This window comes from Panthera pardus, unplaced genomic scaffold (genome assembly GCF_024362965.1).
Source record: "Panthera pardus isolate Hobbes unplaced genomic scaffold, ASM2436296v1 HiC_scaffold_22, whole genome shotgun sequence".
NCBI lineage: Eukaryota > Metazoa > Chordata > Mammalia > Carnivora > Felidae > Panthera > Panthera pardus.
The window spans coordinates 31611869-31636168 of NW_026526788.1; the positions used below are offsets into that span (position 1 = coordinate 31611869).

General features: G+C 55.7%; 1 protein-coding gene across 1 annotated transcript in view; it reads left to right on the plus strand.

The window, feature by feature from the left end:
• Window positions 1-235: 235 nt before the first annotated feature.
• SLC29A3 (solute carrier family 29 member 3) overlaps window positions 236-24300 on the plus strand; it is a 43085-nt gene continuing 19020 nt past the window's right edge. Inside the window, exons 1-2 of the mRNA XM_019444445.2 lie at window positions 236-369; window positions 3870-4168. Coding sequence (XP_019299990.2) covers window position 369; window positions 3870-4168 — 300 coding nt within the window. The 5' untranslated portion in view covers window positions 236-368. The remainder of the gene's footprint in view (window positions 370-3869; window positions 4169-24300) is intronic.

The following is a 24300-nucleotide window of genomic DNA, read 5'->3' on the forward strand; positions in this document are numbered from 1 at the left end:
CTTCTGGGTCCCGGGGTGCAGGCTTTGGAGACGATCGGGTCCCCGGGTCCGGCTCCCGCGGGGGGGGGGGGGCGGGGAAGGAGCGCGCAGGGCCCCCGCGAGCTCCGGGGCCAGCACCGGCGGTGCACCGGGCGGCCGGCGCCTCGCTTTGCCCGCCCGTGCAATGGGCGCGTAGCCGCAGCCCGGCGCCGGCGCGCGGGGGCCGGCCCAGGACAAAGGGAGAAGAGGGTTTGCAAACCGGGAAGCGCCGGCGTCAGCGGGCCGGGGCGGGGCCGGGAGGCGGAGCTCGGCCTGCGGCCCCGCCGAGCCCCTAGTCGCAGTGGCCGCGGCGGCCGGGGAGGCAGCGGCGGCGGCGGCGCGGCGGCGACAGTAAGTGCGGGCCGGAGGTCGGGCGCGGGCCTGGCACCCGACCAGCTCTTCAGCGCGGTCCCCTGGGGCTCGCGCTTCGGCGGCCTCCCCGCACGAGCCCTCTCGGGGACTGCTCCACGGGAGAGACCTCAGGGCCTCCGTCCCAGCCCCGGCCCCTCCTCTTGGGCGCCTGTCGCTGTCTCCCACCCCATCGTCCCTTCTCTTCCTTCTTGCTCCCCTCGCCCTCAATTTCCCCCTTTCCGGGTCGCTATCCTCTTTCTCTCCCCTCCTCTTTCTCCTCCTCGTGGATTTCCCCCTTTCCGGGTCGCCCCATTCTCTCCCCTCCTCTTTCTCCTCCTCGTGGATTTCCTGAGACCGGACCTCACCACCTGGGGGGCCCGGGTATGGACACATCAGCCCAAAGTATCCACAAGGTGGCTGACGCTCAGTTCCAACTGGGGAGTCTGAGGCTGGAGGTGTCCACAACCCCAAAGCCCAGTCTGCCACGGCCTCTGGGCGGCGCCCTGTGTTCCCCAGCAATGTTTTCCCATAGGTTAGCACCAGCTCCCCTGCCCCCCCGTTTCACAGGCGGGGAAATCGAAGCCCGATGGGGAGATTGACTTAGCCACAGTCAGAAACCGGGTCGGAACCGGCAGCCAGTTCCAGATGGTGGCCTGCAGCGGCCCCAGGCACCACCCACTTCTGCTTCTTGGTGCAGGCGCTGCCCCTACTCCCACATCCCCCAGGAAGGGAGCAGGGCCAAGCCCAGCCTGCTCCTGCAGGTGCCTGAGGGGCACACGCCAGGCCACAGCCCGCCCGTGCTGACAATACCACGGCTCTTCCTTCGGTTTCTTTTTTTTCTTTTTAATCCAAAAGCCAGCAGCTAGCTTTTATGAACCGTAATAAGACTTTGCTCACTCCAATGCCCTGGCCTGTGACCCAGGTCAGAGAAAATTTCTGGCTCCTTCTTCAGAAGCTCAGTCAAGGCTGAATGGTCCCGGACAAATAAATGCCTGGAGATGAGAGTGGGCTGGAGTGACCCCCACCGTTGGCCCCCGCACCCGCCCCTGTAGCTGGAGCATCTGGAAGGAACCACTTGCCCTTATGTCTGTTGTCCTACACGGGTCATCATTTTTACATTTTTCCACACTAATATAGAAATTTGTATGTGTCTGCACATGCCTGTGTGCCCACCCTGGTTAGTTTGTTAGTGCTGGGCTCCCTGTGGATCAAGGCTAGGGAGGGCTCTGCTCAACCAGGGGAGTCGAAAACTGACTTGCTGGCTTGGAGGCTTAGGTATGTGGCCACCTCTTGCCTGCCGCTCCGGGGTACAAGCTCCTACCCCAGTAGGAGAGAATATCCTGGCCACGCAAAATCCATTCATTCAGCAAACATCGCTGAGGGTGCCCTGCACCCCCTTTGCCTCTGCTCACAGCTCCCTGGCCGTGAGGCCTTCTAGAAGGAGATCTGGACTTGGAGCCAGCAGACGTGGGTTCACACTGCCAGCCAGCCTCCTCTCCCGCCCGGGCCTCAGTCTGCTTGGCTGTGCGACCTCTCTCTTGCCATTTGGGGGGCTGTGTGACCTCGGGCACATGACTGAACCTTTCCGAGCCTCTCTCTTCCTCTGCGAAATGAGTCTCAGGGTAGTGCCTGTCACGCTGGGCTGTTGTCAGGCTCAAGTGCGGGCCTTTGACCGGCATTGCATGAGTACCGGGTTGCGTGTTAACTCTTGGCGATTCTTACTGCTCGAATGTGGGACAAATCAAGGCCCCGTTCTTCGCCCCTGAAAAAAGGAGGCAATAATTCCTGTCCTGACTTCCAAGGAATGTTGTGTGGCCCTCCTGAAATAGCAGAGAAGGCTCTGTGCCTGCGGGACAGGGTGTTCCCCTGTCCCCAGGGAAGAAAGGCTCTACTCCGCCTGGCTTGATGCTGTGACTTAAGGCTCAGCCTCTTAATGGGAGCCGAGCTGCGCTGCGTTGATTTCTTGATGTACTGGGTGACGGAGGGGGAGGGGAGCTGCTACGGGAGACACTACAGTGTCCCATCGTCAGCTCTTTGGAAGTACTGCCATTTATCAAGCTGCTGCCATGTCCTAGGTGCTATATAGAGCATAGAAGCGGGCATACGACTTTTCAGCCGAATCCAGCAGCCAGCCAGCCAGGTGACAAGCCCACGGTGGCGGGGAAGACGCTGACGTTTGTGTAAGAGCTGCTCCCACAGTCCAGGCACTGACAGCCAGCTGCGGTTGTATAACCATCATAAGAAGGCCTCCCTCGGTTTGCAGACGGGGAAATCGAGGCTCCGAAGCATGGCCACTTGCCCGAGGTCATGTCGGCGATGGTTCCTAGCAGAAATTTCGGTTAGTCTTAGGTGCTATCACAGATTGGGAGTGGCCGTCTCCTGGTGGGATGTGAGGGACAGAGGTGGGGGCCGGGGCAGGAACTGCCAACCCAGCCTTGGCCGTGGACCTGGTGTGTGACCTTCCACTCTTCGGACCTCTGGCTCCCACAAATTAAATGAGCGAGTGGACGGTTAGATCTCTTAGACACCATGGATTTTTGGTGGTGGTTGTTTTTTTAATGCTATTTACTTTGAATGTCTTTGCTTCTATTTATAGTTTTATTTCTGAACACATAATACATTCATGTCGTTCGAAATTCCAAAGGCACACAAGAGTACGCAGTGAAGATCCCTCCCTCCCCATCGCCCCCAGCCTCCGTCCTCAGACGTAGCCACTCTTTGAAATTTCTTGTGGGGGCGCCTGGGTGGCTCAGTCGGTTAAGCGTCCGACTTCGGCTCAGGTCATGATCTCACGGTCCGTGAGTTCGAGCCCCGCATCGGGCTCTGTGCTGACAGCTCAGAGCCTGGAGCCTGCTTCCGATTCTGTGTCTCCCTCTCTCTCTGACCCTCCCCCGTTCATGCTCTCTCTGTCTCAAAAATAAATAAACATTAAAAAAAAAAATTAAAAAAAAAAAAAAAAGAAATTTCTTGTGTGTCCTTCCAGAGGACGTACATACGTATGTGTATATATTCTCCTCCCCACGCAGCCCAGCCCTGCTTTCTGGCACAAATAGTGACATATTCTGTGCACATCCCTGTCTCTTTTCTCACATAAAGTTGAAAAGAGTTTAGAGAACATTCTATGCTCACCAAGGGTCCTAATTCCTTTTTTTTTTTTTATGGCTACATAGAAATTTGAGTGCCTTGAGACCAGGTTTGCCCTTCCGGATCCATTGCCACAGGCCGGCTGTGACACATTGTCGTACTCCGGTCCGGCCCGTGACTTATTTGCTACCTGTGTTGGCCTGCGTGGGAGTCGGGGGGCAGGGGGTGATCCTTTGGTCACTTACAGTTCCGATATCTTGTCTTTCTCGCTGATCCTTAAACGTGAAGCTCTGTAACCGTGCTTTGGTGACCCAGGGTGGGGGCGTGGTCAGCTTGTAGGACGGGTGCGTCCCTAGCTGTGCCCAGGCTAAGCTTCTGATCACCTGCCCTGTCTCCGTTTCCCTCTCCTCCAATAGTGGCCATGATCTCAGAGGATGACTTTCACCACAGTGCAAACGCCACCTACAGACCTGCAGGCAGCAATCTCCGAGCTGACCAGGAAGCGCTCCTTGGGAAGCTGCTAGACCGCCCGCTGCCCGGCCTGCAGAGGCCCAAGGACCGCTTCAACGGTACCTACATCATCTTCTTCAGCTTGGGCATTGGTGGCCTACTGCCGTGGAACTTCTTTGTCACTGCCAAGGAGTACTGGCTATTCAAACTCCGCAACTGCTCCAGCCCAACCGCAGGGGAGGAAGCCACGGGTTCGGACATCTTGGTAAGGAAGTGTTCATCCCGGGAGCGGGTGGGGGCGGTGGGAGCAAGCAGCCTGGTTGGGGCGAAGGGCAGCTTTGCTTGGGTTTCCAGGATGCTGAGAATATGGATGCAAGCCAGTGAGTTGTGTGGGGTACAGTAGAAAGACTTTAATCCCGAGACATGCTTTGCGTTGTGTGTGAGGCCTCGTGCTTCGTGTGGTGGGGAAAATGGAAATAGATAAGACACAATGGCAGCCCTCAGACTGCTTACTGTTTCACTCGGGCAGAAGACACGGGCGGTGATTCTGTGCAGTGTCACAGGGTGAACCCAAGAATCCAGAGTTCGTGACTCCGGGGATTGGAAAAGGTGGCTCTACTAGCATTAAGGTCAGCTGTTACAGAAAGTTCCAAAAAAGCAGTGCTAAAACAAGCTGGAAGGTAATTTTTCTCTCGTGTTCAAGTCTGGAGGGGCCAGCCCAACGCTGGTATGATGTTCCGTGGGGTCAGAAATTTTGTTGCTCTATCAGGTATAGCTTCCATATTAAGGATCACCTCACAGTCCAAGATGGCTGTTGGAGCTCCAGCCGTTACAGCAAGAGGAGGAAGAGAGGCATAAGCACAGTCCTGGAAGTCACACTCGTTGCTTCTGCTTACATTGCATTGGTCAGAACTGAGTCACATGAGCACATGCGCTGCAAAGGAGGCTGGGAAATGTAGCCTTTCAATGTTGTCATTATCCCAGAGAACCGTGTGCCCGGATAAGCTGAGAGATAGTACGGTTAAAGGCGATGGGGGGAAACGAAGACTCGAGGATAAGTCCTTGTCACCAGGGGAGAGATGGCTGTGACTCAGAGCAGGCGGATAAGAAGGGAGAGGAACTTTCAGGTGGGAGAAAAAAACCTGAGCAGAGGCAGGATGGGAGAAAGTTCTGGTGTGTGAGGGGCAGTAAAGCACCGAGCGTTACTCGATGTGGGGTGCACCTAAGAGAAAAACGAGGCTTGAGGTCATTGCCCGGGCCCCGAAGTCCTTGCTCAGGCCTTGAATGCCAAGGTGAGGAGTGGACATTGCATTTAGTCGGCAGTGGCACCACGCCCCCTCCCACCATCGGGGCCCTTCACTGTGTGGTATGACTTTTCCCTCGGGCAGGGGCAGTGTCGAAGAAATTATTCTGCCACTTGTTAAAACGGTAAGGAAGGCTCCACTAAGGGAGAGAGGTCGCGCTCAACTCCAGATACTATAAGGACGTGTGGGGATTTATAGCCAAGGAGGAGGGTGAGGGCTCAGTGGATGAAAAATTAGTAGGAAGAGCCCTCAAGGGCAGGGGGATTCTTGCTAAAGGCAGGCCAAGGGCCTGTCCACCAGGGGTGGAGGATGTGGAGCTTGCTCCTGTATCCAGGGCGATCAGATATCAAGGGTGGGGTCTTCTCGAGAAATTGACTTAGCAGGATTCTTGCTGGGACTGGGCTGGGCCCAGGTCAAGGCCTAGTGGAGAAGAGGACTCAGAGGTTTGGTTAATCTTTATCTGGAGCCTCGTGCCCACAGCCGATCTAGGCTGGTGTCTGCTCACTCCTGAAAGCTCACGGATGCGGAAGGTGGGGCATCTCTGAAAGCCTGCCAGATTGGGGGTTTCAATCCCAATTGAAGGCCCCAGGGGGGCCTCTCTCCTCCAGGAGACAAGAAGAGGGAACGCTAGCAGACCGGAGCCATACCCCTCAACTGGCCCAGGCAGTGGCTCACCACCCCCTTTTCTGAAAGCACTTTTGAAATCCCTGACCTAACCCTGAAGAACTTTCCCCAGTCTTGTAGGGATAAATCTGACTCATTGACTGGAGCAGCCCTGTTGTCTGTCTCAGGGACTCTACGTGGCTCCACGTTGGAATCACCCAGGGAGTTTTAAAGAAAATCCCAGTCTGCGGCGCCTGGGTGGCTCAGTCGGTTGAGCGTCTGACTTCGGCTCAGGTCATGATCTCGCGGTTTGTGAGTTCGAGCCCCACGTCGGGCTCTGTGCTGATACTGCGGAGCCTGGAGCCTGCTTCGGATTCTGTCTCCCTCTCTCTCTGCTCTTCCCCTGCTCACGTGCTGTCTCTCTCTCAAAAATAAGCAAAGATTAAAAAAATTAAAAAAAAAAAATCCCAGTCTGAGCCCCACCCCAGAGATTCTGATCAAATTAGGCTGAGGTGGGGAATGGACAGGGTTATTTTAAGACTTCACGCCCTCTCCCCTGGCCCCAGCCCCTTGATTCTGACCCCCTGCCAATGCCTGTTCCCATTGACTGAGGAATTTGTGGACACCCCCCAGAGCCAGAGCAGTGTGGTGTAGACCCATTTCCACAGGTGAAGGGATGTCATGGGAAAGTAGTCTAGTAGTTTATTTATTTTTTATTTTTTTATGAAATTTATTGTCAGATTGTTTTCCATACAACACCCAGTGCTCATCCCAGCAGGTGCCCTCCTCCGTGCCCATCACCCCCCCCATCCCCCCATAAACCCTCAGTTTGTTCTCAGTCTTTAAGAGTCTCTTATGGTTTGCCTCCCTCCCTCTCTGTACCTTTTTTTTCCCCTTCCCCTCCCCCATGGTCTTCCGTTCAGTTTCTCAGGATCCACAAAGGAGTGAAAACATATGGTATCTGTCTTTCTCTGTATGACTTATTTCACTTAGCGTAACACCCTCCAGTTCCTTCCACGTCGCCACAAAAGGCCCTATTTCATTCTTTCTCGTTGCCACGTCGTATTCCATTGTGTATCTAAACCACAATTGCTTTATCCATTCGTCAGTTGATGGACAGTGAGGCTCTTTCCATCATTTTAGTCTAGTAGTTTAGAGCCTCCTACTCAAGGTGTGGTCCCCGGATCGGGAATCACCTGGAAGCTTGGCAGTGAGGCAGGCCCCTGCCCCAGACCAGCTGAGTCAGGAGCTGCACGCTAACAAGCCCCCCAGGTTCCTGAGGGGCGCAGTAGAGTTTGGGAAACACTGCCTAGGGCCTGGCTTCTGGAAGCAGACTGCAGGGGTTCACATCCTGCCTTTGTTTGTGCCTGGCTCTCTGGCCCCCGTGCTGCCTCATCTCCCTGGTATGTGACAGGAGGATGCTGCTATGACCAGCTTCTTAGGGTCCTTATGAGGATTAAGTAAATTAAGATGCGTACAAAGCCCTGAGCACAGGCTCGGAGAAGCTACCCCTCTAAGTTGCTGTATAAACATTATTATCGTTATTATCACTTGGGGGATGGGGCCCACACTTCTAAGCTGCGTGTGGCCCTGGTGTATTTCCAGACGTCTGGCTTGGCTGGGGTGCTTTATGATCTGCTTTTATGTACCAGTGACTCAAGCATCCCGGTTTCTGCCAGCCTCGGTAAATTACCCAGCCCACTTGGGCTTCATCCAGAAGATCCCCGTCTGTCTGGGCCAGCACCCGGCCATGGCAGCCCCCAGGGCTAGACGGAGCGTGCACCTGTTCTGTCCACCTCCTCGGCGCCCACCCCCCCCCGCCCCCCCCCCCCCGCCCCCGGGAGCAGGCTGCCCGGGGCAGGAGAGGAAGCACAGGCCGGTGTCTGGGAGAGGGGCCTCGCGCAGTGGACGTGTGCCGCGAACTGCTCTCGCTGTAAGGCGGTCCCTTCCCAGCTGCAGGCACTTAGCATTCCAGGCCCTGCTACGATGCTTTATTGCCTCTTTCCAAGCGCTGGCAGGTGCAGATGTAGTACCTGTGGCTGCCCGGAGCTCCTGGCTCTTGGCATCACAGATGAGAGACCTGTCACCCCTCGATTCATGGGCCGGGTTTGGGAAGCGAGCATGCTGGGGCGTCTCTGCATTTTGCAGGCTGTTTTTCTTTGCCTAATTCCTCGTTCCTGCCACCCACCGCCCCAGTTCTTTCCCGCCCTCTTCCCGATTTCCCTGCAAGAAGGGGCTGGCCGGCTCTGTCACCTCAGGGCCACTTTGGGCAAAGGAGGGGGAGAGTCAGATGGGTCTGTCTCCAGCCACCACGTGCAACTCCATAAGCTGTGGGTCTGGATGTCGGGTTTTTTCTGTACTTTCCTTTTAATATTTCCCAGGGATGGATACCATTGGATGGGGAGTTTGGCTTAGTAGGATTGTTTGTACAGAGCCCCTCCCCTCCAGTTTATGTCACTTTCAAGGTCACCTCCCGTCCCAGGCTCATTCCCTTCTGCCTAGAACAGTTTGGGGGATGATTTAGAAAGCGTCCTGCTCACCCGCCCCCTTGTCTCTAGTCCCCGGAATAGGAACTTTGAATAAACCCACCACAGGCCTTTGGGCCCAGAGCCCAGAAAATTACAGCATAAACAAGGAAGAATTTCTCTGAAAAGGTTGTGCCGCAGGGCACCACGGTGGCCACCGTCTTCTGTCTTCTGTCTTCTGAGCCCGACTCTGGGCCCCCTGAGCTAGCAGGGGTGTTCAACTCGCCTCTCATTAATTCTGTTTCTTCAGACAAAAATCCAGGCCCAGAGAGGTTCAGTAACCTGCCTCAAATCACATAGCGAGGAAGGGCTGTAGAGAATGTCACGGAGAATTTAGATGAACACATGATTGCAAACTTGGTCAGGCTCAGAGAGTGGCGTAGAGGCGACTCTCCCGGAGACGGGACCACCCCGCACCCTGACTCCGCCAGATGGAGAGCCTGCCCTTGGTCTGGCCTCCTTTTCCACCCTGGGAGAACAGGTGCCTCAGCAGAATCCAGCCCCTGGATTCTGGACCCACCTTCCAAGCTGTCGGCATCCCCGATCCCTTCCCCACTCCCGCCCTCCTGGCTCTGGGGTTTGTAAGCCATCCCTGATCCCGAGGGGCATTCCTGGTCCTCCACTGGCCTCTCCTGCAAGCCTGTCTGGGCTGCCCCTGGGCCAGGGAGGATAAGCCAGACACGCCCCTCTTCCTGTCCCCAAGAGGAGGGGGACTGCACCTTCTTCTGGTCGTTCCCTGCCACGAGCCCTGCGTGGCCGCCTCCTCACACACTCTTCTTATGTGCCTCGGCCTGTCCAGGGCTCCTCTCTGAGGCGACTGCAGGACACGGCCAGGTCATTGGCGGGGGGGGGCAACCTACAGTCTGCCTTGATGTCAGAAGGGCTAGGCCCCCGGCCTGGCAATCTGCTGCTGCCCCATCCAACCCGTAACTGGAGGGAGCCCCAGTAGCCCAGTGTACCCCCATCAGGTGCTTACCCCACAACTCACTATGTTGAGTGTCTGGGGGGGGGGGACGGGGGGCAGGGCACTGCTCAGCACGTTGCCGGCCTCAGCTCATTGAACCCTGCAGCACCTCCACGAGGCAGGGCTGTTATGATCCATGATGAGAGTGCCCGCTTCACAGATGGGCACGCCTCCCCCACTGAGCTGTGAGCTCGTTGGGGACAGTGAATGCAGCTCTCTTACCATACATCCCTGCGCCCTCGGCCGGCACAGTGCCCAGCACGTCGTAGCAACAATAAAAATTTGTTGCGTTACTTTTTGTATGGTTGGGGAGGGGAGCCCCATCACCCCAATCCAAGATAGGGATGGCCCGGGTCTGCAGAGGACCAGAAGAAGATCCGGGAGTCACGGTGGCCACCACGAAAGTAGTCCTTTCACGGGCGTTGCCACGGACATGAAGCAAGACCCTGACGTAGGGAAGGGACACAGGTTGGTCTAGTTCAGCAGGTGGGGGGCCTAGGACATCCCCTCATTTATAGCACCCTCACCCTGGCCCAGCCCCTCAGGACTCCCCTCCCCCCCCCCCCCACCGAAAGCAGCAGAGCGTGACTTGGAAGCTATTCCTATGAATAAGGACAGACATCTCAATCCGGAGAGGTGGGGTTAAAGGAACCAGGGTAACTGGCTTGGAGAAGAGTAAACTGGAGGACAGGTTATCAGAGGGGTCTTGGCAATGACCTGCTGACTTTATAAAACCCCTGCTATGAAGCCCATGCCTATCCGCCTTTGGACCTACCAGGATAACCTGGTGAGTGGGGTACTGTGCTCCCCAGTTTCCTAACGGAGTAACTGAGGCTCCCTGGTCCATGGTCATCTGCTAGCGAGTGACAGAACTGGGTTCTGGAGCAGTCCAGAGGTAAGCAGGGCCTGTGCTGCTAACCAGCGTGCTCTCTGGTCTCTCCATCTACCCCGGTGGAATAGACTAGAATCCCGTGGCGAGCTTTTAAAGCCTACCTGCCTGCCCCAACCACCCATCCAATTCTAGTGTAATCGAAGGAGGGGCCTGGGCACAAGCATTGTTAAGTTCTCCAGGTGAGGCCGATATGCAGCCACATGACCCCAGTGAACCGTTACGGGGGGGGGGGGGGGGGGTAAGGAGGAGCTGTTCTCTGCCGCCACCAGAGCACCCACCGGATAGATTTAGGCTACATGATGAGAGTTCTCTGGAAGAACTTGCTCCCGGACAGGTCGTCAGAGCTCCCCTCGGCTGCCGGCTTTGGGCCCCCTGTGCACACAGACCCCGGCGGCATCTACACAGTGTTCGAGATACCACCCAGAGGGAAGCGCTCTCCAGGAGCCCAGCCACTGTGCTGAGGGTCCTGGTTCATTCAGTAATTTCGCAGGATTTGTTAAACACCCTGCTGTGTGCCAGAGGCTTTATTTTCATTGTCCCTTTTGGTCCTTCCTACAGCCCCAAGGGATAGGGATTATACCCATTTTACAGAGCAGGAAACCAAGGCTCAAAAAACCAAGGGAGTCTGTGCTCACTAAGCGCGAACTAAGTGACAACTGGGACTCCAGCTGGGCTGCCGGAACCCATGCCGTCCATGGTCCTAACCCTGTCCTCCGTACGAGCATTTGCAAGTGCTTTCAGATGGCTTTTGACCACAGTGCACATTTCACTGGGCAGGACTTGTGTCTGTGACAGAGACAGTAGCATCCACTCGAGAACAATCTCTGGTCAGAGTTGGCAAAGAGGAGCCAGTGATGATCTTATAAGTAAGTGGCTACAAGCCACCTAGGCTGAGGATGGAGAGCTGCCTTTGGATTTAACCTCGCGTGGGTCCTCTGCGGCCTTGGGGAGCAGTGCCGAGGGGGAGGGACAGAATCTGGACCCCAGGCTGTGAGCCAGAGGACACAAGAGGAACACTGGAGGCAGCAAACGTGGAGAATTGTCTCTCGGAGTTTTGCTTTCAAAGCTCCCATGCTAGGGGCGCCTGGGTGGCTCAGTCGGTTGAGCGTCCAACTTCGGCCCAGGTCACGATCTCGCGGTTGATGAGTTCGAGCCCGGAGTCGGGCTCTGTGCTGACAGCTGGGAGCCTGGAGCCTGCTTCGGACTCTGTGTCTCTCTCTGCCCCTCCCCCGCTCATGCTCTGTCTCTCTCTGTCTCAAAAATAAAATAAACATTAAAAAACAAAACAAAACACCAAAGCTCTCATTCTAGAGGAGTGAGGCAGGAGTTCCAGGGAAGTGTGGTCAAGGAGGGTATGGATTTCCTGGTTTGGTTTTATTTTTAACTCAGGAGAGAGAGCAGCCACTTTGTGTGCTCATGCAAGTGGCCCAGGAGAGAGGGGAAGGCTGGTGCTGAGGAAGAGGAGGACGCACGGTGAGCAAGGTCCATGAGCAGAGGGCATCGGCTCCGGTGCACAGTGGCGGGGGGGGGGGGGGTCCCAGAAAAGAATGCAGGTGATTCATCCGTAGGAGAGAAGGCAGCCGATGATAAAAGGAAATAAAACTGTAGTCGTGACCCATTAGATGGATCTCAGATTCTTCAGTGGCTTGCAGCCTGTAGTTTGAAAACCTCTGCTCTACCTGTTTGCCTCCAGCCAGCCATGAGAATGCATTTTGCCCTCATTGGACAGAGGAGGAGAGTGGAAGCAGTAAGTAACTTGCTGATGCCACAGGACTGTGGAGACAAGAGCAGGATTGCATCCCAAGGGTATCTGAGCCTGCGTCATGTTTCCTGGTGCACTTGGCAAATACCCAGATTCCCAGATCCCGCCCTGCTGGCTCCTTCCCCCCAGGGTGGGCCCGGTGCCCCGATATATCAGGGAATCACTTCTCCATGCCACATGCTGTTCCTCTAGAAGGATGTAGACGTATCGGCATGTTCCTGCAGACCAATCCTAGTGCAACTCGGATCCCTCCAAATGGAAAAAAAAAATGCATGGACTCCATTTGGGAATCCGCTATTTAAGAGCAAAATTCCAAAGAATGGTGTTGAAACGCCTTCCTTCCCCCCAAAAGCCTATCGAGGCAGGATTTGATCTCCTGAAGGGGAGATGGCAGAGACAGTCTGGGGCTCCGGCAGGACAGGAACGGACTCCGGGCTTCCTGTGCAGGGCATGGGTGAGTGGCCATCAGGCAGAGAGGGCAGGCCCCTCCCCACAGCCGCCCAGTGGCTTTGGCTAGTGGGATGGCAGCCCTAAACCATTTTTAAAAATTAGAACCAAACGTGAGTCATTTTTTTTATTCCCTTGTCCACCCTCTGATTCTAACTGCAGGCCCAGCCAGCATGCTATTCCCAATAAATATACCTGTGATGGCTTTTTCTTCTGTTTTTAGCTCTCGCTGCGTCCTGCAGAGGGAGAGAAAAAGCCCGACTTGAAACGCTGTCAGTCATGCCTTTGGTGGCCTCGACTTCTCAAATACTCTTTTTATTTTCTCCGAGCGTGCTCGCGGCCTCCGCTCCCCACCCACGCCTTGCTCCCTGGCCCCCCTGGGCTATCGATCGCTCCCCACCCCCCCTCCGCCTTCGATTTTATTTCCTCCCGCACTCGTCCTTGGAATCCAGAGGCGATTTCCTCGACAAATTAGAACATGGCCTGGGCCTTAAGTGCTCAAGTGTCTCCTTAACTTGATTGATCATCGTGTGTATCCTGAGAGCGGAGCCAGACCACAGTCTTTGCCTGGTGCCTTCGTTACAGGGATCATCATATGGGAGGGGTCTCTGGAGGCAGCGAGGGCTGGAGGGTCCTGGCTGGCCTCTCGGGGGGTCCTCTGTGTGTGTTGTTTGTGCACACACCTGAGGCCTGAGCAGCCGTGGTTTCCATCTCCCTGCACACATGTCAGGTGCTGGCTGGGTCTACTCAAGGCTCCCTCTTCTTCCTCTTCCCGGTGGTTGTCCTGGGTTTCCTTCTATGGAGAACAGCTAGAGCACCCCCACATGCCGTATGCCTGGCCCCTCTGCCCCTCTGTCAGTCCTGGGACATTGAGGCATGTCGGCCCTCGGGGGACTGCAGAAGGGGCCTGATGAGAAGAGGGCTGTGTGGGTAGATGGGGTGTCTTCTTGGAAGGCCTCCTCCTCCTCCTCCTCCTCCTCCTCCTCCTCCTCCTCTTCCTCCTTGCCCTGGCCACATGGTCAGGCTGCAGAAGAGGAAGGACAGGCCGGCCGGAACATCAGCAGTGACCGAGCCCCGAGTCAGCTCTCACCCCTCAGAGGTCAGGATCGCTTGCACGTGGATTGACGAGGCTCACTGTGTCTCTGGCCCTTCCCTCTATCTGGTTCTGAGTCCTTTCTCTGCCTCCTGAGGTTTCAGCCTGAAGGGCAGGTAGGCGAACAGACAGGATGAAAATCAGAGGCCAGCTTGCCTTGTTGGAGAGCTTGGGAGAGCTTTGGTGGAGGGGTGGGGTAGAAGGCTTGACAGAAGTCATGCTCCCCTCCAGCGGTAGAAAGACCTGAGGTCGAGGAAAGCTGTTTGGTTTCTTATGCTGTTTCAAATTTGCTGGGTGACTTAGGGCTCTGTTTCCTTACTTAAGAAACCAGGTGGGGGGCACCTGGGTGGCTCAGTTGGTTGAGTGTCTGACTTGGGCTCAGGTCACGATGTCAAGGTTTGTGAGTTCGAGCCCCACGTCGGGCTCTGTGCCGACAGCTCAGAGCCTGGAGTCTGCTACGGATTCTGTGTCTCCCTCTCTTTGTCCCTCCCCTGCTTGCACTGTCTTTCTCTCTCTCAGAAAATAAACATTAAAAAAATAAATAAATAAAAATTTAAAAAAATAAAAATAAAAAAAGAACCGAGGTGGATGTTGGCCAGCTTTTTCTGCAAACGGCCAGATGGTACATAGTGGAGGCTTTGTGGGTCACGTGATCTCTTTTGTAAGCTACTCTGCCCTGTACCACAGATAATCCATAAACAAATGGGCCTGACTGGTTTCTAGTATTTACAAAAATGGAGACGGATAGATTTGGGGACAGCCGATTGCTGAGCCCTGGACTAGGCGCTCCCTTACAGGTCTTTCCCCACTAGTGTTCTGAGATCTGTTATAGAGGCACCTACCCTGGCCTGGGTTCTGTTTGGAACGCTGACCGCTGTCTGACGTATCATCTATTTATTTGTGCATGCGTTTTGCCAACTCTCCTTGACCCGGCAGTCAGTTCCGTGAAAGCGGGAACTTGGGCCGAGTCCCGCGTGCCTAGGATGTCTACTGAGCTCAACCAATACGTGCAGAATGATGACCTCATCTCTAAGGGTTTGCGGAGGGCCCAGCTGGTGCTGGGCCAGCGAGGAGAGGGACCAGGAGAAGGGCCCTCGTCTCAGGATTGTGCGCTGTGATCCTGCACTCGGGGTTTGGACTCACGGCAGGGTCATTGTTTGACCGGCACACTCGGGTGACACCGGAGCAGACAGTCTCCGCTGCCCAACCCGCCGTATGCTCTACTTAACAACGAGTTGGTCAAGCCTGAAACTTCCGGGTTCCCCTTTGTTTCGTTCTGTCTTCGCGCACCCGGTCTGTCAGCGAGTTTTGCTCATTCCACCTTCTGAAACGTCTCAAGTGCCTCCGGTTCTCTCCTCCGTGGCCAGCACCCCTGCCTCAGCCTTGCTGGCTGCTGGCCCTCTAAGGTCAATTCCATGGCCATGGAGGCTACAGAGGGGGTCTCTTTAAGATATAAAATAGGCCATCCACTGCGCCAGGTAAGGGCACAAGCTCTGTGGACAGAGGGCTGGGTTGGAGCTGTGTGACTTTGGGCGAGTGCCTGACCTCTCTGAGCCTCAGTTTCCTCATTTGCAATGTGAATCTTCCCTCAGAGGGATGCTGTAAGCATTCGGGACAGCAGAGTGCGGGGAGGGCTCTGGGAATGTGTGCCAGGACCAGGTTTCCCAGCTGGTTAGGATCCTGCAGTGGCTTCCTGCTGCACTTAGCATAAGATCCAAACTCCAATCTCTGCCTGTTCGCCCCGCCCCGCCCCTGCCTCCAGCTCGGTCTCCCCCTTCTCTCCCTTACTCCCTGTAATCCAGGATCAGCTTGCTTTGTCAGTTGCTTCAACACACCAAACTCACTCCTGCCTCGAGGCCAACCAGATGCTGTTCCCTCTGTCCAGAATGCTTGTCCCCTCACCCCTCGCGTAGCTTGTGCTCGGGTCCAAACATCACGCCCCTCAAGAGGTCGTCTCTCACCACCCTCGCCAACATCAGCACCCCCACGAGGCTCTATTATAGCCCCTTACTTGGTTTTTCTGTTTATTGCACTTAATATAACTTACAGTCTCCCCCATCCCCACCCCTTAATTTGCTGTTTACGCGTTTTCTTGCCTCCCTCACTAGAACCTCATGGCATCCTCAGCCTCTAGCACATTTTGGCACACATAAGGTGCTCAGTCGTTACTGTCAAATAAGTGAATGGGCTCTATCTGCCTTCGCTGTTTCCTGAATGAAGAAGTGAATGGATAAACACATAGCCATTGTTACCTGCTGCTCCCCCTGAGTTCAGTCCACCTCACCTGCCGGGTGACCCCTGTTGTGCGCAGCACGGATCTTATCAGTGCTGTGCAGAAGCCTTCTTCCATGGCTCCCTAGTTCCTTCTGAGACAAACACCCCTCTTCAGCCTGCTACCTGAGACCATCCGTAGTCTCCCCTCCCTGCCTCCCTCACCTCACATGCCCCGTCATTTAACCAAACTGGAGCCCCCAGGGTGTCCTGGAAGGGGGCCAAGGAGAGGGGCCTGTGTGCTGAGGAGCCTGAGGAGGGTTGGGGGGCCAAGGCTCCATAGAGGAGCGGGGAGGTAGCCGAGCCCTGCAAGGCAGACAAGGGCCAGAGTCACTCTGGAGTTGGGGAGGCAGCGGGTGGCCAGGCCCAGGGAGAAGCTTGAGCAAGGGGGTGTGGTGGAAGCGTGGGGGAGGGCCTGGAGCCCTGGGTGGCAGAGGGGAGTCCGGGGGTGCGGGTGGGAGTGCAAGCCACTGTCCTTTGCTAGGGATGTGGGATCTAGGGACAAGTGATCGACCTGGGGTGGTGAAGGAAAGCAGAGAAACTTTGAGGAGGGCCACCGAGAAATGGAGCCTCGGGAGAGGTGGCTTGGGGTCCTCTTGAAGGTGTGCCTGAAGGCCTGTGATTTGAGAGCTTGGAGCCGGGGCTCAGCAGACCACCCAGGCGGGATTTGAAAATTGTTGAATTGCGGTGAAAATTGTTCTGGAGGCAGAGACGGATGGATGTAGGCACAGGGCTTGGGACTCATCGAAGCCGGGAGACAAGAGCGTCCCAAGGCAGGAGTGTGGGACAGAGGAAACTCAACGTGCGGCTCAGGAGGCACCTCTGGTGGCAGAGAGCAGAGGTGGACTGAGCTGCCTCGAAAGAGGAGGAGGAGGGGTGGCCCAGGAGTTCAAGTGCAGAGTGCTGGAGGGAAGGTGTGGCCGTCTCCTGTGGCTGCCGTGACCAGGCGCTCAGATGTGGGCACAGGATTTGCTTCTCACAGTTCTGGCATCCAGAACCCCCAAACAAAGAGGCCAGCAGGGCCATGCTTGCCCCCAAAGACTCTAGGAAGAATCTCGCTTGCCTCTTCCAGGCCCTGGGGGCTCCTTGGCACTCCCTGGCTTGTGGCCGTGCGATTCCGGTCTCTGCTCTGTTCACGTGGCTGTGTCTCAGCATCCAATGCCCTCTCCTGCTTATGTGGACACCAGTCATCGCATTTAGGGCTCACCCTGGTCCCGTGTGACCCCATCTTAACTAATTGTATCCACTAAGACTCTATTTTCCAAGTCAGGTCACATTCTGAGGTTCTGGCTAGACATGGGCACTATTCAACCCATTATAGCCGGGGTGGCCCATGGTATAAGGAGCCTGACCACGCCTTGGTTATGGGTGGGCTGCAAAGAGGCCCCTTTGGAGGAGTCTTTCCCCAGAGCAGTCTGGGAGGGGTAAGGGTAAGCATTGAGGGCATAGGCTGCCTTTCTAAGGAGTTTGTGGCAAAAGGGAGGAGGGACCTGGGGCTGGAGGCAATGAGATCAGACAGGTTGTTTTCCTTAGCTAGATGAGAAGGAAAGCCAGCAGTGAAGGAGAGACGGAAAATGCAGGCAGGGAAGGCAAGTGTTCATGGTGCAAATTTCCTAGAAGTCAGCTTAGGCCATGGGAAGAAGGTGTGCTCTACAACAGAGGTGGGGGAGGCAGGGAGGCTCATTCCCGAAAATCTCAGCCACTCTGCTTATCCCCTGGCAGGGATTCCAGAGGAGGTGTAAAAAAGGATCGCGGACTGGGGAGGGCCTCCAGGGTATTAAAGAGCAAGATTTACAGTGGCCCCGAGGAACCGGGGCCTGGAGGTGATCCATGAGGCCAAGCCTCGGTGGGCTGATGTGGGAACCAAGTACACAGGTCTGGTGGGAGCGCCTGTCCTTTGAGTGGCTGGGTCTGTCTGGCCAACATCTTTCCGGGCCTTACCTGTCCGATTCTGACCCAGCTTTGTTCTGCCCTTGGGCCCCTGGATACCCCATCAGGCCTTGATGGATCCGGGCTCCTGGGTCCCTGACTTCTCTGGGCCCTGAAACTGGCATTGCCCAGCTGCCCACCCCCCCCCCCCCCCCCGCCCCTCCACGCCCCCGTTAGCTTTCCTGGGCCAGTGCCCCCACAGAACCCAGAGGCAGGAGGCCAGCTGCAGCCCTTGGGGACACCTGCCCTCGGCTCGCTTCGTGGCCGATGCCAGGGCGATGGCGCCTCCCCGCAGCATCCCAGGCCATAGAGCTCGGCCATCCGAAGGCAGCAAGTTTGCAGCAAACTATTCTTGGCTCCAGCCTGCTCGCTGCTGCTAATTTCATGCCCCTGTGATCCAGGTAACGCTTTGCTGCCTCGAGCTGCCACCCCCGGGCCTGAATCGCTTTTTCTCGCCCCGCAGGAGCCAGCTGCCTCTGCCGCCGCGCTCTTGAGGTGGGGGCTGCCCGAAGCTGCCTGGGAGCCGCCGGGCGGCCGGGCACCGAGTTAGTCTGCCGCAGCTCGTGACTAATTTGCTGCACTTATTTCAAAGTGCCCAAATCGCATTCAGGAGAGAAGCAGCTTAACCAGGGCCTGCCAGAGATAAACGGGCTCATTTCGGGGCCTCCCTGCCCGAAGAAACCTCTTTACCTGGACTCGGAGCCCAGAATTAAATTCTTCCAGAAGAGACGCTTAGCACGGAGCCTCTCGGCGTGGCGGAGGAGGGGGGAAGCGTTCCCCGTCGTAAAATGGGCCTCACATCTGGCCAGCTGGCTCCGGTGGGTTTTTAAATTGCGTTTGCAGAGCGGCTCTCCCCTTTTCCTGGGGTTCGCAAACTGGGCCGGAGTGGGGACGGATGAAAATGAGTTTCTCATCTCCATCACGAGCGGATCGAGTGCCCCGCACCCAGGCCAGAGCGGCTCCCCCACACCTAGCTGGCACCGCGGGGCCAGGCTCCGTGCCCGGTCTGGGTTTGGGACCCCACCTCCCCTCAACCCGGGGCGCGGGGCGCTGCCCGAGTTTGCACAGCCAGGAGAGAAGCTGGAAGCCTGCCCGGCTCTTCCCACCTATTATGTCCTCTGTACCATGGTCCGTGCTCCTCAGCGGACTGTGGCCATCCATTTCGGGTGGCTGACAGAAGTGACGGCTCTTCTCTGAAAATGTTTCCTTTTAACTCTGCTCAGAGCCACAGCCGTGTGGAAATGCCCTGGGGAATGGACCGTTGGGGTTTAAGGAGAAGAGAGTGAACCGCAGAGGGGAGAGGAATCAAACCCCGTCGTTTGCTGGCTTGGGCAGGTCACCCGTGTTTAAGGGCTGGGGCAGAGAGCCGATGCCTCCCTGATGGCACCTCAACTTCCACGAGCTGGTCCCTGCTCACTGCCGGGAAGACGCATGGGCTGCCCACGCCGGCCACTGGGGCGGCCCGGTGACATGCCTCAATCCCGGGGACGTCTGCGAGGCAGGCGGCCGCAGCTAGAGTGGCGAAATATGCCCCCACCCCACCCCTGCCCTGCCTGCAAGAGGAGATCTGCCACTCGCCAGGTAGGCGCCTCTGTGCAGGTGATCCCCTCTGTGGGTCTCCGGCTCCGTATCTGTAAAACGGAAGCACATCAGCGCTGCCTTGCTCTTACAGGCTGCGTCAAGAGCAAAGGGCCTGGGGTCCGTGCAGGCCACGTGTGAGCGCTTTTGGTCACTTGGCAGTTACCTGGTGCTCCGCAGGGGTTCCGTGTTGCTACTTGGGTTACCTGACCAGTGCCAAGGATGACTTTCGGTGTTACTGCTGCCAGGGTGCTGAGCCCCCCTTGAGCCCCCAGGTAACTGCAGCATGCAGGGAGATGGTTGAGGGCAGGGAGTTTAGGTTAGATACACAACAAGAAAGATATTCTTTCTTCCTCAGCTGGGCCTCGCCTCCCATGGGCTTGGCAAATTCAGAATGGTGGCGGATGGGGCCACTCCCTGAGCACCCTGAAAGGGGGGAGGGCGTGGTGTGCCCTGGTTACATTCCTGCCTCTCCCAGCGTGTTTGGATTGAATGGTTTTGTCTCAGTTCAGCAGATTCCTGTCAATGCCCAGGAAGTCCGTTCCAACAAAGGAACTTCGTGAGTGGCGAGGAAGCATCCCTCCACGCCTTTGCACATGCTGTTCCCTCCTCTTGGAGTGCCGTCTTTCCACTAGCAGCCCCTCCTCCCCCATCTGTCTGGCACACTTCCCCCAGTCTTTCAGGCTACAGTCTGAGAGGGCCTCCTGTGGGAAGCCCTCCGGCCCCTCTTTCTGTCCTCCCGCCACATCTCGTGTCCACTGTGCTCGAGCTATAGGATCGTGCCAGGCCACGTGTTCCCAGAGGGCATCAGGCACCCTGTCTTTTCTCTGTTATACACCAAGCCACCAGCACAGTGCAGGGCACACAGGGGTGGCTACATCTTTGGTAAACAAGGGAAGGGGTTGTTAATCTGATCAACAGTGGCCACCCGGCCGGGCTGAGGGCCTTGGGATTTGCCTCTGGGTCTCCTGACGGCTTGGAGAGGCCTTGTCTTCTCATCACGCCCTGCCCTGCTGCATCCACCCACCTTCCGGCCCTGCCTTCTTGCCGAATCAGTTTTCTGCCTGCAGTAACATGAGCCCTAGACCGATCTCCTTAGCACTTAGGTTTTCCATGGACTGTATAAACAGGGATGCCGTGGGGCCCCTGGGTGGCTCAGTCAGTTAAGGGTCGGACTTCGGACTTCATGGTTCATGAGTTCGAGCCTCACATTGGGCTCTGTGTTGACAGCTCAGGGCCTGGAGCCTGCTTCGGATTCTGTTTCCCTCTCTCTCTCTGCCCCTCCCCCACTCGTGCTCACTCGCTCTCTCTCCAAAATAAACAAACCTTTGAAAAACAAAAAACAAAAACAAGGCTGCCGTGTTGCATAACTATGAAGAGCTTCATTTATATCATAGCTTCAGGACTGGTGCCTCCTGTGGGTGTGGAAAGCATAGCCTCCGCTGTCACCCGAGGTGGCCTGGTGCCACTGCCCCAGTGTTCTCCTCATTCCTGCACTCCTGCGTGGCTGGAGCTGGCCGTTGGGGTCTTTGGGTTCACCCTGTTCATGGTCACGTTTGTCAGTCATGTTGGGGGGCACCTGGTGTGATAAATAACAGAGCCTTTTGAGGCAGCTCTTAGGAGCCAGTCCCAAGTGCAGGCGAACTATGGCATGAACCATCCCCAGCCATCGCATGACATAAGATTGCCCCATGGGATGGAGATGACAGGTTGCTTTGGAGGGGGCAGGCCTGTTACCAATGTTTTTGAACCAGTATTCAAACGTTTTTGCATTTCCTGGGGTAAAATAGGAGACGGTGGCCCCAACATCCCTTGGAAGAAAACGAGATGAACCCAGGAGGGAAATGCCGGCTGCGAGCCTGCAAAGGGCATCATCCAGGATGGAAAGGAGGGCCTTCACTGGGGGATGCTTCTTAGAAAGGAGCCCAAGGCCACACGTTCCATGCGAATGCCATCTCAGGGTGTGCAGTTCTAGGGAAGCAAGAGTGAGGGAAAAGGGAAGTGAGGCGGAGATGAGAGAGAGAAAACGCAGGCCGCAGCGTTATTGGGCTGGCCACAGCTTTGCGACGAAACACAGCTGGCTGCTCAGGCGCCCAGCACACATCCAGAGAAGCCACGTGGGCCCACCGCATTTTTGAACAGTTGGTCGGGAGAGACGGAAGTCAAGAAGTTTATCTCTTGTCTCCTTTCCATTTCCCGCCTCTCACTGGTCACAGCCTGCCTCGCGGGGCTTTGCCTTCCTCGACTTCGGAGAGTGTCACCTGACCCTTCTCATCGTCACCCGGGGAGCAAGAGCCTCTGGGACGCAGCCCCGCCAGGACCCGGGCACAGGGGTCTCTCCTCAGCAGCCGGCTCCTTCTCTGGGGGCAGCAGTGACAGTGGCTTTATGACCGGGAGGTCAGGTAGTGAGGCAGATGTCCTGAGAGCCAGGCAAGGTGAGCAGATCTGGCGGTGGCCCATGAACTGAGTCCTGTTTCTTGGAATCCGTGCACGCCACCCGCAAAAAGGATCCTAATTTCAGAGGATTTGACAAGGACCTCAGCAAGCATAACCTTTGTCCCCCTCGTGGGCAGACATATTGGTCTTCGTGTCTGGCAAGATCATGCTTAGCCGTCCCTGTTTCCGATGAGACGCTGAGTTTAAACTACAAGAAGCTGGCGATATTCAGGAAAACCCCGATAGCAGGACCTCAGCTGTCTAAAGCCCTCTTTAATTAGGAATCTATTGCTGTGTAACGAAATACTACCCACTTTAGTGGCTTAAAATAACGCATTTATTACCCCACGGTATCTGTGGTCCAGGGGGCGGGGCACAGCCCTCGGCTCAGGGTCTCACACGGCCGCCATCAAGGGGGTCACCAGGGTTGTGGTCTCGCTGGAGGCCCGGCTGGAGGAGGATCACTTCCAGGCTTACATGGATTGTTGGCAGAATGCGATTCCTTGCTGTTGTTGTAGGACTCAGAGCTTCAGTTCCTTGCTGGGTGTTGGCCAGAAACCTCTCTGAGCAACTGGGGGTCAGTTCTTGCCACATGGGGTTCCCCAGCATGGCCACTTGTGCCCTCTAAGCCATCAAGGGAGAGAAGAAAGGAGTCCAACGAGACAGGTGCTACCATGTCTTGTAACATACCCCCATACACACGATCACAGGTGTCGGCCCCTTGCTTGGTTAGAAGCAAGTCACAGGTCCCACCCCCACTTAGCAGAGGGGATCACATACAAGGGTGTGAACACAGGAGGCTGGGACTGTGGGGACCATCGGGAGGGTCTGCCCACCACACCTCATTTTGCTAGAACTCTATTCACAGGCAAAAGCAGCAAGTAAGTAACCCCCCGCCCACATGTTTATATCAGGAACTAAGTTGAAAAAAAAAAAAAAAAACAGCTCCCTGGGGTATGCTGAGTCAACCCACATAACCATCTGCAGTCCCCAATCTGTACCAGTAGAAAAATGGCCCAGGGTCAAGTCCATTCTGCCCCTTCTGTGTGCTCTTTGTGAAGCAGAGAAAAGGAGCTCTGTCAACAGAAAGGGAGTCATAAGCCCTACTTGGGCGTCAATATTTAAAACCCTCTCCAACATTAAAAGGACAATTTTCTGCTTAAATATCAACAAACCAGAACATTCAATTACCTAGAAAATCCCCGTTCCTAAAATGTTCAGGGAACCTGAGCTTGCTTGAAAAAACAAAGACAGAGACTCTGCATCCCATGTGATGGTCGTTTGTAGACTGGCCACGGAGCGAGCAGCCACTGAGTAAAGGGAGCCTCGCCGGGGGCTCGGATTTGGGGCAGGCTTGGCCCCCACCTGCAGCTGTCTCTTCCTCGGGGCCTTTCTCCATGGTTCCCGCCTGCCACCTGCCTGGCCTCACGTAGGCTCAGCCACTGTGTCAAGACGTAATTGACTGAGTGCCTCGGACCAGTCTAGGCTCTACTGAGCCCATCAGGGCAGGAACAATGAGGTAGCACCTCAAAGGAGGAAGGCTATTTCTAAGGCTCATGGTTGATGGACCGCACTAGCTGTGATTATCATTTTAATTGCAAGGCCACCACAACCTGATATTCAGGGTGCAGATTTCAAAGACCGCAAAGCACTCTGCAGGCTTAAAAAGGGACCGTGGAACAATCCGTTGCAGACCAGGAGGAGCTCGTTATGATATCTTTCCTTTTGCACTCCACGCTGCTGTCAGACTCCCCCAGAAAGGACAGATCTGACCCTCTCTTTCAAGGTTTGACTCCGTTCCCACCGCTTCAGGGACCTTTCCCCAAACTGGTACTCGTTCCCATTCTCTCTCGTGATCCGCCTTCCTGGTCCCACTCCCCCATCCGGAACCCCTTATAGAACACACTGCTCCTACCTCTGACTTGGCAAAAAAACCCCACAGAATTCTGACATCTCTCCCTGTGGTGTTTTGAGATGAAAATACCTTCACACTCTATCCTACACTCCCAGTGGGATGCTTCGTTCTTAACGGGCAAGAAGCATGTCTCATTCTCCGTAGTGATCCCTACAGTCGCCACACTTCTTTGCACATTGGCAAGCTTTTGCACACATTGTCCTTTGTGCTTGGCACATTTGCAACTCAAAATATTTCCTCAGTGAAGTCAATCTGGTGAGCTTTCCAGAGTAGAATATTCACAGCTTCTTTTTTGTTTTGTAGAGTAAACAATATACTTCATATAAAGCCCTTGTATTTGGCACACAGTAAATGCTTAATACGTGTAATCTATTACCACGGTTCAGAACTCATGATCGTTACCAACCTGGGGTTCGTGGTGGAACATACAACATACCAAGCCAAGATCTGTCAGCCTTTTCTAATTTTTTTTAAGACAGGTATATTGAGAGATACCAGATACACAGTAAAATCTACTCTGATGAGTGGACAGTTCTCTGAGTTTCGAAAAACGCTTACAGTTGGGGTGCCTAAGTGGCTCAGTCAGTTAAGTGTCCGACTCGTGATCTCGGCTCAGGTTGTGATCTCATAGTTCATGACTTTAAGCCCCGAGTCAGGTTCTGTGCTGACAGCGTGGAG